Genomic DNA, 20,126 nt, shown 5'->3' on the forward strand with positions numbered 1-20,126 from the left:
CACCCAGTCTAGATGAAAGAAGGCTGAGAAGCTGTGCGTGAAACTGTTCAAGAAGATAAACTTAATGAAATATCTGTGTGTTTGAATAAAATACAAGTACGTTTTGCATAACGGGCTGAGGAAGTTTTGGGATGAGAAAAAACTACATAGAATACACAAAAAGTACAAAAAGAACACTAGGAAAAGGATGCTAGTGTGTTACTGGCTTACCACTGAAGGCATTTACATAAGTATAGTCACTTGAACAATGAATAATGATGCAACCAAAGCAAACATTCTGGGAGGAAAGGCTAGGGAAGTGTGCTTGTATGGCAGAGGCGATGAAAGAGAGCCAAGTTCTCATCTTCTGCTTTAAGAAGACAATAGAGACGAAGCAGAAGAAATAAAAAGTAACAATATAAACCTATTAAGTTCGAGACATTGAGGTAAATATCAGAAGAATCAGATCAGCTGAAAGAGTTGAAAGTGAACAGTTTTAGGAAGCAGGCAAAGGGGGAGGGAGGATGTAGAGGGACCGTTCATTCGTACAACCAGCTCTGTGGAACCACTTGACTCTTTGTATATGTAGCTTAAAAATATACAAAGGTAATCTGACACATTTACTACTATAACTTCATCAATAATGTTGAGTAAGTACTTCCTGAGGGCTTATTTGGTAACAACTGCTGGGCTAGAACCTGCAGTCACCACACCACCCAATGGCTACTGGCTGCAGCACATGGAGCTCCTTATGCCGTCCAAGGGCTCTGGGGGTCAGCTGAGGGCAGGGCACAGACACAGAGCAGAATGGAGGACAACTTCACGGCCATCCGACATTGGGTGCACACTCAGGTGAGGCCTGGTTCCAGGAGCCCCTATCATTTAGCTAGAGAAATTTACTAAGCATTTGAAAGGGAAAACTTTGGGAAAAAGAAAGGGGATAAATATTTGTAAGTCATTCTAACAGGAAAAGAAGCAAGGGCAGCAGGAAGTGATTGGACATCCAGGAAGAGAATTTAAAAAGAAAAGGAAGCTAAAAAAAAGTTTTAAAGACTGCTCCTTAGGAATTTCACTTTTGTGCTCTGGCCAGGATACTTTGTGATCTTCAAGAAAGAGATGGCTTTCTTGATAGCCCTTGTGGGTGAGTTAAGAGGAAGTTTCTCTGATTCCTTCCTTATCATTCTCTGGTCATTTATGATTTTCTAAATGTCAAGTCTAGCAACCACTTTCATCTGTTGGACACATTTGCAACATATGACCTTGCCAACAATTTTTTTAAATAATATTTTTTTATTATATTATGTTAGTCACCATACAGTACATCCCTAGTTTTTGATGTAAAGTTCCATGATTCATTACTTGCGTATAACACCCAGCGCACCATGCAATACGTGCCCTCCTTAATACCCATCACAGGCCTATCCCATTCCCCCATCCCCCTCTGACAATCTCTTTATTCCAACATGATTCTTGTTCTTTCCTTGATTTTTGTGACACGCCCCCTCACCCCATGACTCCATTCTTCTGGGGTTCTCCTCCTCTGTGATGAGTCCTTCTGTGGGCCTTCCTCGGCAGGTAGTGGTCTCGTAGCTGTCTTCTCAGGCATGTGTGCCTAGCTGAAGAGTTTGTAGGCAGATGGGACAGAATATTCAAGAAAAACGTGATAGAAATAACAAGAACAATCACACCACTACGAACGATGACTGCAGCAACACAGCCAGTGGGACACCAGTCACGGTTATGATGCTGATGATGACAGTGTGGCCAGTGGCAATGTTAACTGTTGTCTAAGAGTTTATGGGTTAGACAGGAAAAAGGTATTTTGACATCCTATTGGCTTTTATTAGCCAAATTACCAGCAGGTAACCCAAAGACCCAAATCTTGTTTATAAAATATTTATTGTTATGTATTTATAACCTGGCCAGGTACAACAAGGCTCCAGTGATACATATGATAAAACTGAATATAAAGTGTGGGTGAACAGAAAATGACATCAACACACCAAAAACATGACTCTAATATATAAGAATATGCATTCAATGCAAAGCTCAAATCATTAAAATTGCTATTCCAATTGAAGTATGTATATCAAATATTCAATATATCTTTTATGTTTTCATTTTATACATCCATATGAAAACCTTTATGAGAGTACTGCTAAAAAACATCTAATGACAAAAATGTATGCTGGTTTCAGTTTATAGTTAAGCATAATTATTTTAAGCACATATTAAGTAAAATACAGCTATGGGGTGCCTGGGTGGCTCTGCCTTCAGCTCAGGTCATGATCCCAGGGTCCTGGGATCCAGCCCCACATTGGGGTCCCTGGAGCTTGCTTCTCCCTCTGCCTCTGCCCCTTTCCCCCCGACTTGTGCTCTCTCTCTCTCTCACTCTCAAATAAATAAAAAATTAAAAAAAAAAGATTAAAAAGAAAAAGTAAAATACAGCTAACTTTACTTTAGAAACCTAATCTTGGTTTAAAAGCGTGTTGAAATTTACGGTAACTTTTCAGAAAACACGTAACATTCTTACACAACTAACAGAATATCCTACAGCACGTGATCAAAACAGAACCACATCACCATCTTGTACCAAATCCAGAATTACATGTACCCTTTTCCATTGATCCCCCCTAAGAAAGCTACATGCAAGGACTGTAGACACAGGAGAGTGCCTCGGAAAGCTTGCCTACAGCAATGATGCTTGTCTTGCAATGCCAGAATGATTTCTAGAGCATGCCACTTTTATGGCATGCTGATACAGAAAGTCTTAGTAAAACCAAATTATTCCTAATACATTTTTAGCACTGAAGGTGAGGCCGACTTTGCTAACTGATGTGAAGCCAGGCTGACCACATTAATGTGGGGTGCTAAACCCAATGCTACCTGTGTGTGAAAGCACCTTTGAGTATCTTAATTCTTTTTCTTGGCTATGTTTTTGTAAATTTGCTCCAAGTCCTGGTTTATCTCTCAGCTTTCCTCTAATTTACATTATATTCAGCTTTCTCCTCTTAACCACTTAATTCTTCTGTACCTCAAGAAAGTCTTGAAATCCCCTTTCTTCCAAGAATTCCCCCTTGACTTGGGTATGGGGTTTTTGTGTGCCTACCCTTCATTCTCTGATCCATGAAAACACTTACTTGTCTGTATTTTGCTTAAGTTTTATTATCCTCTGGCACTTACGTGCTTCCCTGAGCTGTGTCACTGATGGAGGGACAGCAGAAAGCATGTTTGGCTGGGAGGAAGTACGGGCCATGGTTAATTTAGGGAGTGATGAAGCCAGACAACTCTGAGTGACACAGCCTGCCCTGGGGGTCTTAAAGTCACTAACCTCTCTCTTGGGGCGCCTGGGTGGCGCAGTTGTCAATCATCTGCCCTCGGCTCAGGGCGTGATGCCAGCGTTCTGGGATTGAGCCCCACATCAGGCTCCTCTGCTGGGAGCCTGCTTCTTCCTCTCCCACTCCCCCTGCTTGTGTTCCCTCTCTCGCTGGCTGTCTCTGTCAAATAAATAAATAAAATCTTAAAAAAAAAAGTCACTAACCTCTCTCTTAAGCCCTGATTTCCTCATCTGTGAAATGGACATAATACCTTCTAGCTCATACGGTTGTCACAAGGCTATTGGGAGGCTAAACAAGATAATTTGGTGTAATGCCTAGCACATAGTAAGCCCCCAACAAATAGAGAATTAGTAGAATAGCTGATAAATGCTTTCTGACAATGATTAGACAAATGTAAGGTAAATTAGAAAAGCTATATAGCTAATGAATATGTAGAAATAAAGACGCTTAGGGAAAAATGACAACTAAATACACCTTGTATTAAAGACACATTCTTTATTGGACGAATGCTCTGTAGTGTCTATTTAAGATAACACAAATATTCAGGACCGTAGATTTGTAATTTAGTTTATCATCATGTAAGACACAATAGTCAACATGCTTTGGAGAGACAATATTCTGTATATTCCTTAATAATACGCTTTGTCAAGTACATTTGTAGAAATTAAACTTTCACTTCCAGTTACTATGATTTCCCCCATACACCAAATGAGCAAACATAACAACGACTTATTTTAAATATGGATACTGTATTCAGCTATACTGTATTCTAAAATTACTTGTATTAGTAAAGATATTAATTTCAGCCTTAAAAAAGGAGATTCTGTGACATCCATAGAAAAATTTGAGAACCCTGACACACAGCCAATGGATAAGAGAATGACTGCTTTCTGAGCGAATGGTATGATAAAGTTAGGTAGGGGAAGCTGCCTTTCAAAGAGGTCACGGCGCCCTGCACCTATTCTGGTAAGCCAAGTCAGCAGCGAATGTAGGACAAATGGCACGAGGTTCATCAGCAGTTCCTACTGCCTGGTAACAGAGGAGTGTCTCTGAATCTTCAGAAAACACAGACTCTGCCAGAGCAATGTTCTTTTAGCTACTGAGCAAGATACTTCAAAGGGTAAGGAGCGGTGGAGAGAAAAGACATTGCCGGAGGGGCAGGAGTGAACGGTGGTGGGCAGGAGCGCCAGCTGCCACCCGGGGGCCTGGCTTGTTCTTTGGGAGGCACTGACAGCTGCAGCTCTTCCCACCACAGTAACAAATGGATCCTCGGGGACAGGCAACGCATTGACATGAAAAGACACATTAAATTAAGAGTGAGTGGGACAAAGAAAAGCTACACTGAAAGGTGCTTCATGTTTATTAGTTTGGTAAGAAATAAAAATTAGCCAGCAAGACACAAAGTTAACTCATGGACATCTGGACCACAAATAATTTACCCCAAATATAACATTTCCTTAGGCAAACCGCAAAGTTTCTAAAAAGCCACTTGAATTAGGAGAGTTAGAGGTATTTGTATGAAATAAAGTTTTTAAGTAGAGATGTACAGTTTAGGACAGTTGAAGTTCGAAAGATGTCTGAATATAACTTTCCAAATCTTCTTACCGATCTCTCCATGTCTTTGAAGCTGCAGGCACTACAAGTCTAGTATACGAGACACTGAAGAACGCCTTAGTTACGTCACATGCCATCTCAAAGCACTCCCTGTAAAAGTAGCTCTTCCTGCAGCATTCATCATGCAACATCTAGCTAAGAATATATATGCTTAAGGAATCTTGAAGACATTTAGGGCCTCATGTAATAAAAATGACAAAACAAGTTATTGCTTGGGCATTTCAAACAAGGTCATTTTGGTTGAAATAAAACATATACGAACATCCTTCTAAGCTACTAATTTGGGGAAAAGAGAGAGAGTGCAAACCTAATGCTTTATATGCTAATGCCTTCAGGGCATTTAAAAAAGTGATAACAATTTGTTACTTGTTATCTTTAGAATGCCCTGTTTTGGATGGTATTTATGTTTTCATCATAGTTGAAGAAGAAGCTTGGAAACAGGTGAGCTGCAAGTGCATGCTACTCTTGAACTTGTTCAGCAGCTCTTCCAGTAACCTGCAGGGAGGAGAAACTACTTGACAACCTGGCAGAGTGAAGGCTGCCTAGCAACATAAGAAAACATGCCGGGGAGCCAACTGCCCAGCCCGAGCTTCTGCGTGTTGAAGTTATTTACTTATTGACTCTTAACTCAATAAAGAAGTCAATTAGTCAAAGAAGCTACTCAAAAGGAATATATACTTATATACATAATTACATATAAAAATCTCCCTCCTGTCTCCTTCCCCTAGATTAATTAGATTTCTTCCTAAAACACATTAATGCTTGGGCCTGCACTTTTTAAAATTCACTTTTTAAAAATTAAAAAAATACTAAAATGTACTCTTTTTGGCATACAGTTCTATGAATACTGATAAACACAAATTAGTCACCTAATAACCCCCATAATCGGGACAGAGAATAGTTCCATCACCCTCCAAATGCTCTTGTGTTGCCCTTTTGTGGTCACCTTTTTCCTTACCCTCTCCCCTCGGCAACTACTGGTCTACTGTCTGGCTCCTCCTATTTTGCATTTTTGTTTTGAACAAATATTGGAGAGTGGTAAACTAAAGTGGTGAATTAAGCACCAGAAGAATCAAGGTCAGTTCTAACTCAGTGGGCAGATTATACTAGTACTTGATAACTCAACTGCTTTCTTTACTGGTTTGATGTATAATTTTAGGGCCAGAAAGGATCTTATAAGAGTTCATTTGGTTCAGATGAAGCAACCAAGAAGTAGGCTTAACGATACTGGGGTCAAAAGATTATTTCATGGGTTTAACAATGCTCAAAATTAGAACACCATCTCATGTGACATTTTCCCAGCCTCACGTGTTCTCTCTGTTCTCTGACTTTCCATAACACTCACCTATGCAACACATCACAGAGCCCACACCACGGTTTTCATGTCTATACACTGAGCAGCCAAATGCAAAGGCAGGTGGACTTCAGCTATGATTAGTGAAGGAGCAAAGACCTACAATGTTTCCGCTACCTCAGCTGAGGGTAGGTTGAGCATTTATGAAATTTGCCTGGCCTACATTTTGCCTCCGGTCAGAATTTCCTGTTTTATGAGTAGCAAAGTTTAAACTCTGGCCAAGACCATTAACATAGTGTTAGTGAAACATACAATTTCATTATGTCATGTGGACAATTTTACTTTTTTTTACTACTTTATATTCTATAAAGCAAAAAATGTACATTGCTGGGCTACTCAAAGGAAAACATCAAGTCCTGCATTTTGCTGGCCTTTTTGTATTTATCTTAGTATTATCTTCTTAAAAATGTAGGACAATAACATAGTTCACTGAGTCAAAATAAACTTTCTTAAAATATTTTCTGTATTAGTCAGTTAAAACAAGAAAAGAACTAATTTCTAAACTGCCATAAACCCAGAGGAAAGGTTTTACCTTATTCTGTCACTTTGGAGACAAGCCAGGTTCAGCCAACATAATGCACACTATCAAGGGCTATTAAGTAGTGCTCTTCCTAAAATCCAAATCATTATCTACCCAAAAAGTACTTCTAGGTAACAAAACCTTGTTCGACACATCTTAACTGGCCCTCGAAAACAGCGTACAGAACTTACTTTTTATCCGCTCCGCTTGAAAGCTGAGGCAGGGCTTCCAAAGCCTGTTTAAAACTAGACCTGGAACACAGACAAGCAACATTTAGGTTGAAACATTTCGTATTTCTAAGGGGAATTGAGAGCATCATTAAAAATTCTTAAGCATGCCTTAAATATAAAGAAACCAGTATAAGCCAGTGAAGCATGTAGAAAAATGAGAAAAAGTAAAAGTGAAAAACAATAGAAAAAGTAAAAGTAAAAGTGAGGCTACAGGGTATAGTTCCCAGGCGGAGGCCTTGTAGGAGTAGAGTCAGAAAAAACTCAACTAGGAAATGAAACAGAACTTGAAAAGCTAAAAGAGAGACTGGTTTTGACAAAAGGATGCTACTCATGGTAAAGGAGAGCTTAATGTGGACATGTTCAATTTTTAAAAATTTTCAAAACAAAACTGAACTATTAAAGTACCTGGTAAGAAAGGAAGGAAATGAAGTAGAAATTGGGGTGATCTTGTCACAGATTACACAAATGGGGATATTTATAGTATCGACACGCACAGGGTCTGATTTACAGCCAATACCTTACATTAATTAAATACAGTCTATAGGATTTAGTTATTATATTTAAAAGTTGTAGGATAAGTGGAGATTAACTGATTGATTTTAATTCAACATCCTTTCTTTTCATGAAAACCGAAAAAGGCATGAATTAAAAAAGTCCATCAATTTGGTATGCTTAACTTTTTAAAGTAGAAAGTACCAGAAAAGCTACTGAATCAAATAAAAAGCATTTTAGGGGAAATTATTTGGTAATAAGTTATACTGGTCACTAAGGAATAATTTTTAACTTCTCTTCTTCTAACTTGTTGTCTAAGGGAAAGAAATAAACATAATTAATCTTGACCTTAAGGTAGTCTTTGATTTTGTATTATAAAAACAGATCCTCATCAGTGTACTAGCAACATACTTTTGGGCAATATTTCTCAAACTATGGGCAAATATCACAGCAACAAACAGACTACAAAGTCCCAAGAGGATTATAAAAACTGGCAGCGCTGAAAGCTTCAGTTGTTCCTGGTTAGGGCAAGGGATAGGTTATAGCTTGTGGGCACACTTAGCTTCCCTTCCAATATGAAATTGACTTTCCTCTTTCCTGATGTAGAGAGGAGTCTCCACTGCTACCTCCACCATCATCTTAAAACTTTTCTCAAATAATCAAAAGAAATGAAATGCTATTATTCTTTATTTTTACATTATGACAATAATGATGATCATGAAGATAATACCACCGATTATTTGTAGTGCATCAATAGTCTAGAAGGTAACTAGCATACTTTTTAATTTAATTCCCCCAAAAGGTGGCCTAGGAAGTATTTTTCTTTCATAGATGAGGAACTTAGGCTCTGAAAGGTTAAATTAATAGGAATAAATACCTAGGTACTTACACAAAGCATGCACCCACATCAGATATGGACTGAGTGGAGTGTCCTCTATCATGTATTATTTAATACTTTACGTAGAAAAATGACAGCTGGGAAGAGGGGTGGATAAATAACTGACATGGGAACCATCTAGAAATGGGTTCGGGTCGGCTATCATGAACAGGAATAAGAAGCTAACTTCATTCGTTAGGAAAAACTTTTAAAAGTCTTTTCAGTTGTAATAAACACAGTAAAATTGATGGCATAAGCCATGTCATAAACAGCTGGAAATGAATAAGTATATCACACAAAGTGTCCTTAAAAATTTCACTTGTATACTACTTGGATTCTCTGGCACATTAACAATATAACCCAGTATTTCCTAGGTACTATTGGCAATGGAGTAAACAATTTTGTATAGGCAAGTAGTTAGTGATGTTTCAGTTCACCTACTGATATTTCGATGATAGGAAATCCTGACTTTCATTCAAAACAGCTAAAAACTATCATCAAATTTCCACTACAAAATTTTGTAGAGAAACCACAAGGCTTCCTCTTATGCTGATATTTACAATGCTTAAACTGTCCCTCAGAATCTGCTATGAATAGATTAAGACTCAATTCTTATTTTCTCCTTTTTTCAAGAAGTATATAATGCTCTGATACATCATTTATGAGATTAAGATTTTTCTTACTGAATGAAAAACATAAAATCATATTAAATCTTTTTTCCTTTATATTATGCTACAAAGAACCAGTATTTGGAGTCTTTGGCTTTTTATGCTTTTTAGCTAAAAAATTTATCATATATAAACTTTATCACATCACAATCATGAGCACTCAGTCTGATCAGTTAACTTTACAAAGGATTTTATATACTAATAAGCTTTATTTAATTTTTTTTATTATGTTCAGTTAGCCAGCATATAGTACATCATAAGTTTTTGATGTAGTGTTCCATGATTCAGTAGTTGTGTATAACTTTTTTTTTAATGAAGTACTCAGAACAAAAACATTTAGCATCTCACTTGCTTTCAGGCGTCAGGTGAACAGCCACAGTATCCCTCAAAGCACAGATTTCAAGCCGTGCCTAAACATGAGAAAAGGACAAAGTGACCATAGGAAACTGCATCAATTATTAAATTGAAACAAGTGATGAGCGGACAGTCTCCCTCCTGCTTACTGTAGAACAGGGTTGACAGAAGACCACTGACATGTAGTTATCCCCCACCTGACATGGTGACTATTAATTATGAACAGACTTTCTAAAACACTCCAAAGAAATCAGCTATGACAAAATATTCTTTTACTGGAAATTAATTTAGAGTCGAGTATGACTGTGTGAAGGCAGGGAGTCAGATATCTTGTTACAAAAAGGTTCAACCTATGCAAGGATTTTCCAGAAAGCTGTATTTACTACCTAACCAGTAATTTTGCCTTTAGTCTGTTTGAGAGAAGAAGCAAAATTTGAAACACTGTCCCTAGATTATTGCCCCACACAACAGATTTAAGAAAATGGATTGGCTTACTTCCTTATACCTATGCCCTTTTGGGCATACTGACTTTATTTCTTATATATTTATTTTTATAATAATTTTTTATTATGTTAGTCACCATACAGTACATCCCTAGTTTTTGATGTAAAGTTCCATGATTCATTACTTGCGTATAACACCCAGTGCACCGTGCAATACGTGCCCTCCTTACTACGCATCACCAGCATACTGACTTTAATCTCAAAAGTTAAAATAAAGCTCTGCAGATTTAATGCAATGTCTATTAAAATCACAGCTGGCTTTTGTTTAGTGATTGTTTTTTATAAAAATTGACAAGTTGATCTAAACAGACAAAACCATATTGAAAAAGAATAACACAGATAGAGAAACACTTTCTGACATCAAAACTTTCTATAAATCTATAATCATTAAGATAGCATGGCACTGCTATATGGACAGAAATACAGATCAGTAGAATAGGACTGAGTGTCTAGAAATAAACCTTATGATCAATGGATTTTGAAAAGGGTGCTGAGACCATTCAATGGGGAAAGAACAGTTTCTTCAACAAATGGTGCTGGGACAACTGGATTTCCATATGCAAAAGACTGAACTTGGATCCCTTCCTTAACACAAAAATTAACTCAAAATGGATCATAGATATAAATGTTAAGGGACAGACCTATGAAACAGTAGTAAATCTTTGTAATTCTGGGCTAGGCAAGCCTTCTTAGACATTATATCAAAAGTACAAGCAACAAAGAAGGAGAGGAAGATGGCAGCAGAGTAGGAAGACCCTGGGCTCACCTTATTCCACAATACAACTTGATAACTATCAAATCACCCTAAATACTCCAGAAATTGACCTGAAGACTGGCAGAACAAACTCCAAAAATAAAGGTAGAGAAGAGACCACACCAAAGAAGTTAGGAAGTATGGAAATGTGGTTTGGGAGACAAACAGATTATGGCCACCATGGCCACAGAGAAGAAAGAGAAACAGACTAGCACACAGAGGAGTACAGAGGGAAAATAAAGCCCCACAGCAATTGGCTTGCAAAGTGAGAGGGCCCAAATTTCATGAGCCCTTGCAACTAGTAAGTCTTAAAGCCTGGCAGCAGAGTAGGAGGACCCTAGGCTCACCTATCATATGAATACATAGATAACTATCAAATCAAATACCCCAGAAATTAACCTAATGACTGGCAGAACAAACTCTACAACTAAAGGTAGGGAAGAGGCCACACTGAAAAAGGTAGGAAGTGCAGAGATGCGGTTTTGGAGACAGAGCATGGCTGCTGCAGTGGGGAGGGAGCCACAGATGCAGAGAAGGACAAGAGACAGACTAGTACATATGAGGAAAATGAATCCTCATAGCAATTGGCTTGGAAAGCAAGAGGGACCAAATTTTATAAGTTTTTGTAACCAGCAGGGTGGGAAGCCTGGAGTTTCAAAGGTCAGTGGACTTGGCTGAAAAAACTCTGCAGGGCATTATGCTGCTCTTGGAGAGAAGGCTGGCAAACCTGGATATAGCCTGGAAACAGTCATCTGAAGAGCACCTGGGGCACACAGTGGGGAGGCTATTTGCTCACTTGGAGTGTGTCCCAGAGAGAGAGAGTGTTCGAAATACACCCCTCGAGGGAACAAAGCAACTGGCATGTGCCATTTCCGTCCTCTGCCCTTCAGCATAAACACAGGACTGCCTGTGGGAACAAGCATAGCACCACACTCACTACCTAACTTGCTTACAACAAGCCCTCTCCCCCACATTCCTGTGGACCCACCCTTCCCAGTCATGCTTGCTTTAGTCCCAGTGTGGTGGGTCTCCTCCCTGAGAATACTGGCTCAAACCTCAGCCAACACCATGTCTCGCCACCTGGGAGTTTTGCACAGCCTCAGTTCTGGCAGCGGTGGCAACAGGACTCAGTTCATAAGCAGGCAAGAGTATACCTAGCTAAAATGTGCCACATTCAGGCCAGGGACCACACACTGCCCATAACCAGCAAAAAAGAGCCACTGCAGACAACTGGTCTGAAGGATAAAGCAGCCAGGACAAAACAGATCACATGCAGCACATCCTGGAGACACTCCTGGAAATGCCAGGCCCTGGAACAGGAGACACTACAAAGCAGGGCACTATAGGTCCTCTTCTACATTAGGCCATTACCCTCAAGAACAGGAAACATAGCTTACTTTCCTAACAGAGAAATAGGCACAGAGACTTAGAAAAAATTACAACACTGAGAAATTTGTCACAAATGAAAGAACAGGACAAGGCCACGGCTGGAGGTCTAAGCAAAACAGACATAAGTAACATGCCTGATTGAGTATTTAAAGCAATGATCATAAGGATACTCACCGGACTTGAGAAGAAAGTGGAAGGTATCAGTAAGATACTTAACACAAAGATAAAAAAGAACCAGTCAGATGTGGTTTTGGAGACATATCATGGCTGCTGCAGTGGGGAAGGAGCTGCAGTTACAGAGAAGGGTGAGAGGCTAATACATATAAGGAAAACAAATCCTGCAATAGATGAGATTAGAAACATGCTTGATGGAATGAACAGTAGGCCGGAAGAAGCACAGGAATGAATTAATGAATTAGAAGTCAGAGTAATGTAAAATAACCAAGCTGAACAAAAAGAGAAAGGGAATTATGCAAAATGAGAACAGACTTAGGAAACTCCGTGACTCATCAAACATAATAACATTTTATTATAGGAGACCAAGAAGAAGACAGAGAGAAAAGGGAGCAGAAAATTTATTTGAAGAAGTAGTAGCTGAAAACTTCCCTAATCTGGGGAAGGAAACAGATATCCAGATCCAAGAGGCACAGAGAACGCAAAACAAAATCAAGAAAAGCAGACCCACACCAAGATACGTTGTAATTAAATTGGCAAAATATAGTGATAAAGAAAAAAAATTTAAAAGCATCAAGACAAAAGAAGACAGTAACATACAAGGGAAACCCATAAGGCTAGCAGGGGACTTTTTTTTTTTTTTTTTTAAAGATTTTATTTATTTGACAGAGATAGAGACAGCCAGTGAGAGAGGGAACACAAGCAGGGGGAGTGGGAGAGGAAGAACCAGGCTCACAGCAGAAGAGCTTGATGTGGGGCTCGATCCCAGATCGCCGGGATCACGCCCTGAGCCGAAGGCAGACGCTTAACCGCTGTGCCACCCAGGCGCCCCTAGCAGGGGACTTTTCAGCAGAAGTGTGGCAGGCTAGGGGCACCTGGGTGGCTTAATCAGTTAAGTGTCTGCCTTCTGCCCAGGTCATGATCTCAGGGTCCTGGGACTGAGGCCCATGTCAGGCTCCCTGCTCTGCAGGGAGTCTGATTCTCCCTCTGTCCACCGCCCACCCCCGCCACTCATGTTCTCTTTCTCTCTCTTAAATAAATAAATAAAATCTGAAAAAAAAAAAAAAAAGAAATGTGGCAGGCTAGAAGGCAGTGGTACGATATGTTCAAAGTGCGAAATGGGAAAAATCTGCAGCCAACAATATTCTTTTTTTTTTTTTTAAGATTATTTATTTATTTATTTGACAGAGATAGCCAGCGAGAGAGGGAACACAAGCAGGGGGAGTGGGAAAGGAAGAAGCAGGCTCCCAGCGGAGGAGCCCGATGTGGGACTTGATCCCGCAACGCTGGGATCACGCCCTGAGCCGAAGGCAGACGCCTAACGACTGCGCTACCCAGGCATCCCTGCAGCCAACAATATTCTATCCAGCAAACCTATCATTCAGAATAGGGGAGAGAGAAGGAGTTTCCCAGACAAAGAAAAACTGAAGGAGTTCATGACCACTAAACCAGCCATGCAAGAAATAGTTAAAGAGACTCTGAGTGGAAAGGAGAGACCAAAAGTGATGGTGTGAAGGTAGGAAACACAAAAGCAGTAAAAATGAATAATTCTGTAAAAAAATCAGTCAATGAACTCATCAAAAATAAAAAAAGGATGTGACATATGACACCACATACCTAAAATATGGGGAGGAGTAAATAATGGGTTCAAACTTAAATGACCATCAACTCAATATAAATTGCTATATGCACAAGATGTTATATAAAACATAACGGTAACCATAACTCAAAAAGCATGAATAAATATGCAAAGAATAAAGAAAAAGAAATCCAATTACATCACTAAAGAAAACCAGCAAACCATGAAAGAAAGACAAGAGTCAGACAAAATCTTCAGAAACAACCACAAAACAATAAAATGTCAATAAATACATATCTATCAATAATTACTTTGAATGTAAATGGACTAAATGCTCCAATAAAAAGACACAGGGTGACAAAATTGATTAAAAAAAGCAAGACCCATCTATATGCTGCCTCATTTTAGACCTAGAGACACTTGCAAATTGGAAGGGAGGGGACAGAGAAACATTTATCATGTATGTGGATGTCAAAAAAAAAAAAGCCAGTATAGCAATACTTATTTCAGACAAAAACAGATTTTAAGACAAACACTGTAACAAGAGACAAAGAAGGACACTATATGCTAATAGAGGAGATAATCCGACAAGAAGATATAATAATTCTATGTATCTACGCACCCAACATGGGAGCACCCAAATACATAAAACAATTAATAACAAACATAAAAAACTAATTGATAATGATATAGTAACAGTAGGGGACTTTAACACCCCATTTACATCAATGGACAGACCATCTAAATAGTAAATCAACAAGGAAACAATGGCTTTGAATGACACACTGGACGAGATGGATTTAACAGCAGAGTAGACATTCTTTTCAAGTGCACATGGAACATTCTCCAGAACAGATCACATATTAGCCCACAAAACAAGCTTCAACAAATTAAAAAAGACCAAAGTCATATGACGCATCTTTTCTGACCACAATACAATGAAACTAGAAGTCAACCACAAGAAAAAATCTGGAAATAACACAAATATATGGGGTTAAATAATATGCGACTAAACAATGAATGGGTCAACCAGGAAATCAAAGAAGTAAAAAAGTACACAGAAACAAATGAAAATGAAAACACAATGAGACAAAATCCCTGGGATGAAGCAAAAGTGGTCCTAAGAGGGAAGTATACAGCAATACAGGCCTACTTCAAGAAGCAAGAAAAATCTCAAAAACCCACCTACCATAAAGGAGTTAGAAAAAGAACAACGAACAAAACCTAAAACCAGCAGAAGGAAGGAAATAATAAAGACTAGAGAAGAAATGAATGATACAGAAACTAAAAAAACAATAGAACAGATCAATGACACCAGGAGCTGGTTCTCTGAAAAACTCAATAAAACAGACTTATCAACAAAAAAAGAGAGGACTCAAATAAATAAAATCACAAATAAGAAATAACCAATCGCACAGAAATACAAACAATTAGAATATTATGAACCTGGAAGGAATGGATAAATTCCTAGAAACATATAAACTACCAAAACTGAAACAACTCCCAAAAAGCAAAAGCCCAGTACCAGATGGCTTCACAGATGAATTCTACCAAACATTTAAGGAAGAGTTAATACCTGTTCTTCTCAGACTATTTCAAAAAACAGAAAAAGAAGGAAAACTTCCAAATTCATTTATGAGGCCAGCATTACCTTTAAACCAACACCAGATAAAGACATGACTAAAGAGAACTACAGGCCAATATCTCCGATGAACATACATGCAGAAATCTGCAACAAAATACTGGCAAACAGAATCCAACAATACATTAAAAAAGTCACTCATGATGATCAAGTGAGATTTATTCCTGGGTTGCCAGGGTGGTTCAATATTCGCAAATCAACACAATACATCACATCAATAAGAGAAAGGATAAGAACCATATGATCATTTCAATAGAGATAGAAAAAGCAAGTGACAAAGTTCAATTTCCATTCATGATAAAAACCTTCAACAAAGTAGGTTTAGAGGGAACATATCTCAACATAATAAAGGCCATATATAAAAAAACCCACAGCTAACATCATCATCAAGGGGGAAAAACTGAGAAAGTTTCTTCTAAGGTTGGGAACAAGACAAGGATGTCGATTCTCACCACTTTCATTCGACATAGTACTGGAAGTCCTAGCCACAGCAACCAGACAACAAATAGAAATAAAAGTCATCTAAATCCATAAGGAAGAAGCAAAAGTTTCACTATTTGCAAATGATATGATATGCGATACTATATATAGAAAACCTGAAAGACTTCACCACAAAACTGCTAGACTGATAGACAAATTCAGTAAAGTGGAGGGTACAAAATCAAGGTACGGAAATCTGCTGCATTTCTATATACTGATAATGAAGCAGCAGAAAGGGAAATCAAGGAATTGATACCATTTACAACTGCACCCAAAATAATAAGATATCTAGGAATAGACCTAACCAAAGAGGTGAAAGACCTGTACTCTTAAAACTAGAAAACAATGATACAAGAAATTAAAGATGACACAAAGAAATGGAAATACATTCCATGACATTTATATTATCCAAACAATCTACACATTTAATGCAATCCCTATCAAATACCAATAGCATTTTTCACAGGGCTAGAACAAATAATCCTAAGATTTGTATGGAATCACAGAACAGCTCAAATAGTCAAAGCAATCTTGAAAAAGAAAAGCAAAGCTGGAGGCATCAAAATTCCAGACTTCAAGTTATATTACGAAGCTGTAGTGATCCACACAGTATGGTACTGGTATAAAAACAGACATATAGATCATAGAACAGAATACAAAACCCAGAAAAAAACCCCACATCTATATGGTCAATTAATCTTCAACAAAGCAGAAAAGAATATCCAATGTGAAAAAGTCTCTTCAACAAATGGTGTTGGGAAAACTGGACAGCAACATGCAAAAGAATGAAACTGGACCACTTTCTTATACCATACACAAAAATAAAAATGGATTAAAGACCTAAAACCATAAAAATCCTAGAAGAGAACACAGTCAGTAACTTCGACATCAGCAGTAGTACACTTTTTCTACATAGGTCTCCTGAGGCAAGGGAAACAAGAAGAAAATAAACTATTGGGACTACACCAAAATAAAAAAGCTTCTACACAGTGAAGGCAACAATTAACAAAATTAAAACACAACCTACAGGATGGGAGAAGATATTTGCAATGACGTATGTGATAAAGGGTTAGTATCCAAAATCTATAAAGAACTTATACAACTCAACACCCAAATACCAAATAATCTAATTAAAGACATGAACAGACATTTTTCCAAAGAAGACATAGATATGGCCAATAGGCACATGAAAAGATGCTTAACATCACTCATCACCAGGGAAGTGGAAATCAAAACCTCACAGCGAGATATCACCTCACACCTGTCAGAATGGCTAAAATCAACAACACAATGACAGATATAGAAAAAGGAGCCCTCTTGCACTGCTGGTGGGAATGTTTACTGGTGCAGCCACTGTGGAAAACAGTATGGAGGTTCTTCAAAAAGTTAAAAATAGAACTACCCTAAGATCCAGCAATTGCACTACTGGGTATTTACCCAAAGAATACAAAAACACTAATAAAGAGATAGATGTTTACTGCGGCATTATTTAAAATAGCCAAACTATAGAAGTAGCCCAAGTGTCCATCAATTGATGAATGGATAAAAAAGATGTGGGGTGTATACACATACACACAAACACACACACACACACACACACACACACACACACACACACACACACACAAATGAAATATTACTCAGCCACAAAAATGAATGATTTCTTCTCATTTGCAATGACAGGGACAGAGCTGGAAGTATTATGTAAAGTAAAATAAGTCAGAGAAAGACAAATGCCATATGATTTCACTCATATATGGAATTTAAGAAACAAAACAAAGGAACAAAGGGAAAAAAAGAGAGAAAAGCCAAGAAATAGACTGTTATGTATGAGAACAGACTGCTGGTTACCAGAGGGGGGGAGGTGAGGGAAGTTTAAATAGGTGATGGGGATTAAAGAGTGTACTTGTCATCGTGAGCACTGAGTATTGTAGGGAAGTGCTGAATCACTACATTGTACACCTGCAACTAATATAACACTGCACGTTATTATACTGGAATTAAAATAAAAACTTAAAAAAAAGTAAAAGCAACAGAAGAAAAAAACTGATAAACTAGACTTCATCAAAATTAAAAACTTAGGTGCTGCAACCTATAGCTTCAAGAAAGTAAAAAACCCACAGAATGAGATACCACTTCACACACACTAAGATGGCTAGAATCAGTACGACAGATAGTAACAAGTATTGGCGAGGATGTGGAGAAATTGGAATCTTTATACATTACTGTTAGGAAAGTAAAATGGAACAGTCAGTTTAAAAAGTCTGGAAGTTCATCAAAAGATTAAACACAGGGTAACCATTTGATCTAGCAACTTCCCTTCTAAGCTTATACCCAAGAGAATTAAATTAAAGAGAAATAAAACATATAAAAACTTGTATGTGAATGATCTTATGAGGTAAAAAGTAGAAACATGAATGTCCATCAAATGAAGAGCAGATAAAGAAAATGTGGTATATTTATACAATGAAATATTATCCAATCATTAAACGAAATGTAGTACTCATACATGTTACAACCTATATGAACCTTGCAAACATTATGCTAATAAGCAAAAGCAGCCAGTCACAAAAAGCCATATTCATATGGTCCATTTATATGAAAGTTTCAGAAGAGGCAAACCATAGGGATAGAAAATCATGGAGGGGCACCTGGGTGACTTCGGTTCAGGTCATGATCTCAGGGTCCTGGCATCGAGCCCCACACGGGGCTCCCTGCTCAGCCGGGAGTCTGTTTGTCCCTCTCCCCCTGCCCCTCCCCCTGCTCATGCTCTCTCTCTCAAATAAATAAATCGTTAAAAAAGAGGAAGGAAGGAAGGAAGGAAGGAAGGAATAGAGAGAGGGAGGGAGGGAAAAAATGAAAAGAAAGAAAAGAAAAAAGAAAAGAAATGAAAAAGAAAAAAGAAAATCATGGAGACAGAAAGCAGAATATTGCTTGTCTGTGGCTGAGAGGGAGGCTGGAAGGACAATGGAGAGTGGCTGCTAATGGGTCCAAGGTTTCTTTCTAGGGTGCAATATTCTAAAGGTGATTATGTTGATGGCTGCACAACTCTGTCGACATAGTAAAAAAAAAAATCACTTAATTGTGTACACTTTTTACCTTGCAGACAATCCTTACAGCAGGTAAGTTAATAGCTGCATAAAACTTTTAAGAATAAAAAAAGGTAACCTAAAGCTTAAACTTCTTTGCAAGCTTGAAAAAGTGAGACTTTACATACAGATCAATTGTCTTCAGAGCTCCTGAAGAGGCTCTGAGTGAGGAAGCCCATAGCATATACTCTCTACCTTTGACTCCGGTACCCACCGTACGTGTGATGCTCAGGAGTCTAAAAGAGACAGCCTTTCTTCTGCAGGAATGCATAAAGCATAAAACGATGATAACAGACATGGCTAGTCTGTTAAATAAGAGTTAATTAGAAATTCTGTAACCGATCTAGTGAAACTTCTTCTGTTTGGAAGGTAGCTGTTTGGTTTCATTTTTCAGTGCCTTAGAAGCCTAGAAAATAGTCTGTAACTAGAAAGTATATATGTGGCAGCTTGTCTCTATTATTTATACTGTAGTATATACAGAAACAGAGCTACAAAGAGAGTATCAAAAAGAAAGAATAAGGTGGAACTTTTAGTTGAATATTGTAGGATTAAATCACTGTAAAACTAATCTTCCTGCCCAGACTTTATTCAAAGTGATAGGTGTTTTAATCGATCTATAAATTATGCCAACTATAAAAGTGGTGGCTATTTAGAAAATACACAAAGAACTGTATACCAGAAAATGTCATGTTAAAAGATGAGCTAAAAATCACCAAACCGTCATTGCACTCTATCTAAACTGGCTCTCAGGAAGGTTCTGAAGACTGATGCATTGGCCCTTATTTTTTTTTAAGATTTTATATATTTTATTTGTCAGAGAGAGAGGGAGAGAGAACACAAGCAGGGTGAGCGGCAGGCAGAGGGAGAAGCATGCTCTCTCCTGAGCATGTAGCCAGATACGGGACTCCATCCCAGGACCCTGGGATCACGACCTGAGCCGAAGGCAGATGCTTAACAGACTGAGCCACCCAGGTGTCCTGATGCATTGACCCTTATGTAAGTGATTATTACAGGTTAACCTGTAATCCTTCTGAGTTATCTGCTCAAAAGAAAATAGCCTAATACAGTGATTCCCAACGGGAGAGGGTGA

General features: G+C 38.3%; 1 protein-coding gene across 7 annotated transcripts in view; it reads right to left on the reverse strand.

Moving 5' to 3' along the window:
- Positions 1 to 1,298: 1,298 nt before the first annotated feature.
- The window catches only part of EXOC2 (exocyst complex component 2), a 252,177-nt gene continuing 233,349 nt past the window's right edge, over positions 1,299 to 20,126 (reverse strand). For 6 of the 7 annotated variants that reach the window (XM_087858229.1, XM_087858230.1, XM_045800593.2 and 3 more), the window contains 3 exons: positions 9,421 to 9,482; positions 6,997 to 7,056; positions 4,655 to 5,426 (listed from right to left, as the gene is read on the reverse strand). In XM_087858229.1, the coding sequence (XP_087714355.1) occupies positions 5,333 to 5,426; positions 6,997 to 7,056; positions 9,421 to 9,482 (216 nt within the window). In that variant the 3' untranslated portion in view covers positions 4,655 to 5,332. Of the gene's footprint in view, positions 1,596 to 4,654; positions 5,427 to 6,996; positions 7,057 to 9,420; positions 9,483 to 20,126 lie in introns of those variants that run through there. The other variant, XM_087858228.1, reaches the window with a different exon arrangement.

Source organism: Ursus americanus, chromosome 32, assembly GCF_024610735.1.
Source record: "Ursus americanus isolate L20-20 chromosome 32, mUrsAme1.1.p, whole genome shotgun sequence".
NCBI classification, from domain to species: Eukaryota; Metazoa; Chordata; class Mammalia; order Carnivora; family Ursidae; genus Ursus; species Ursus americanus.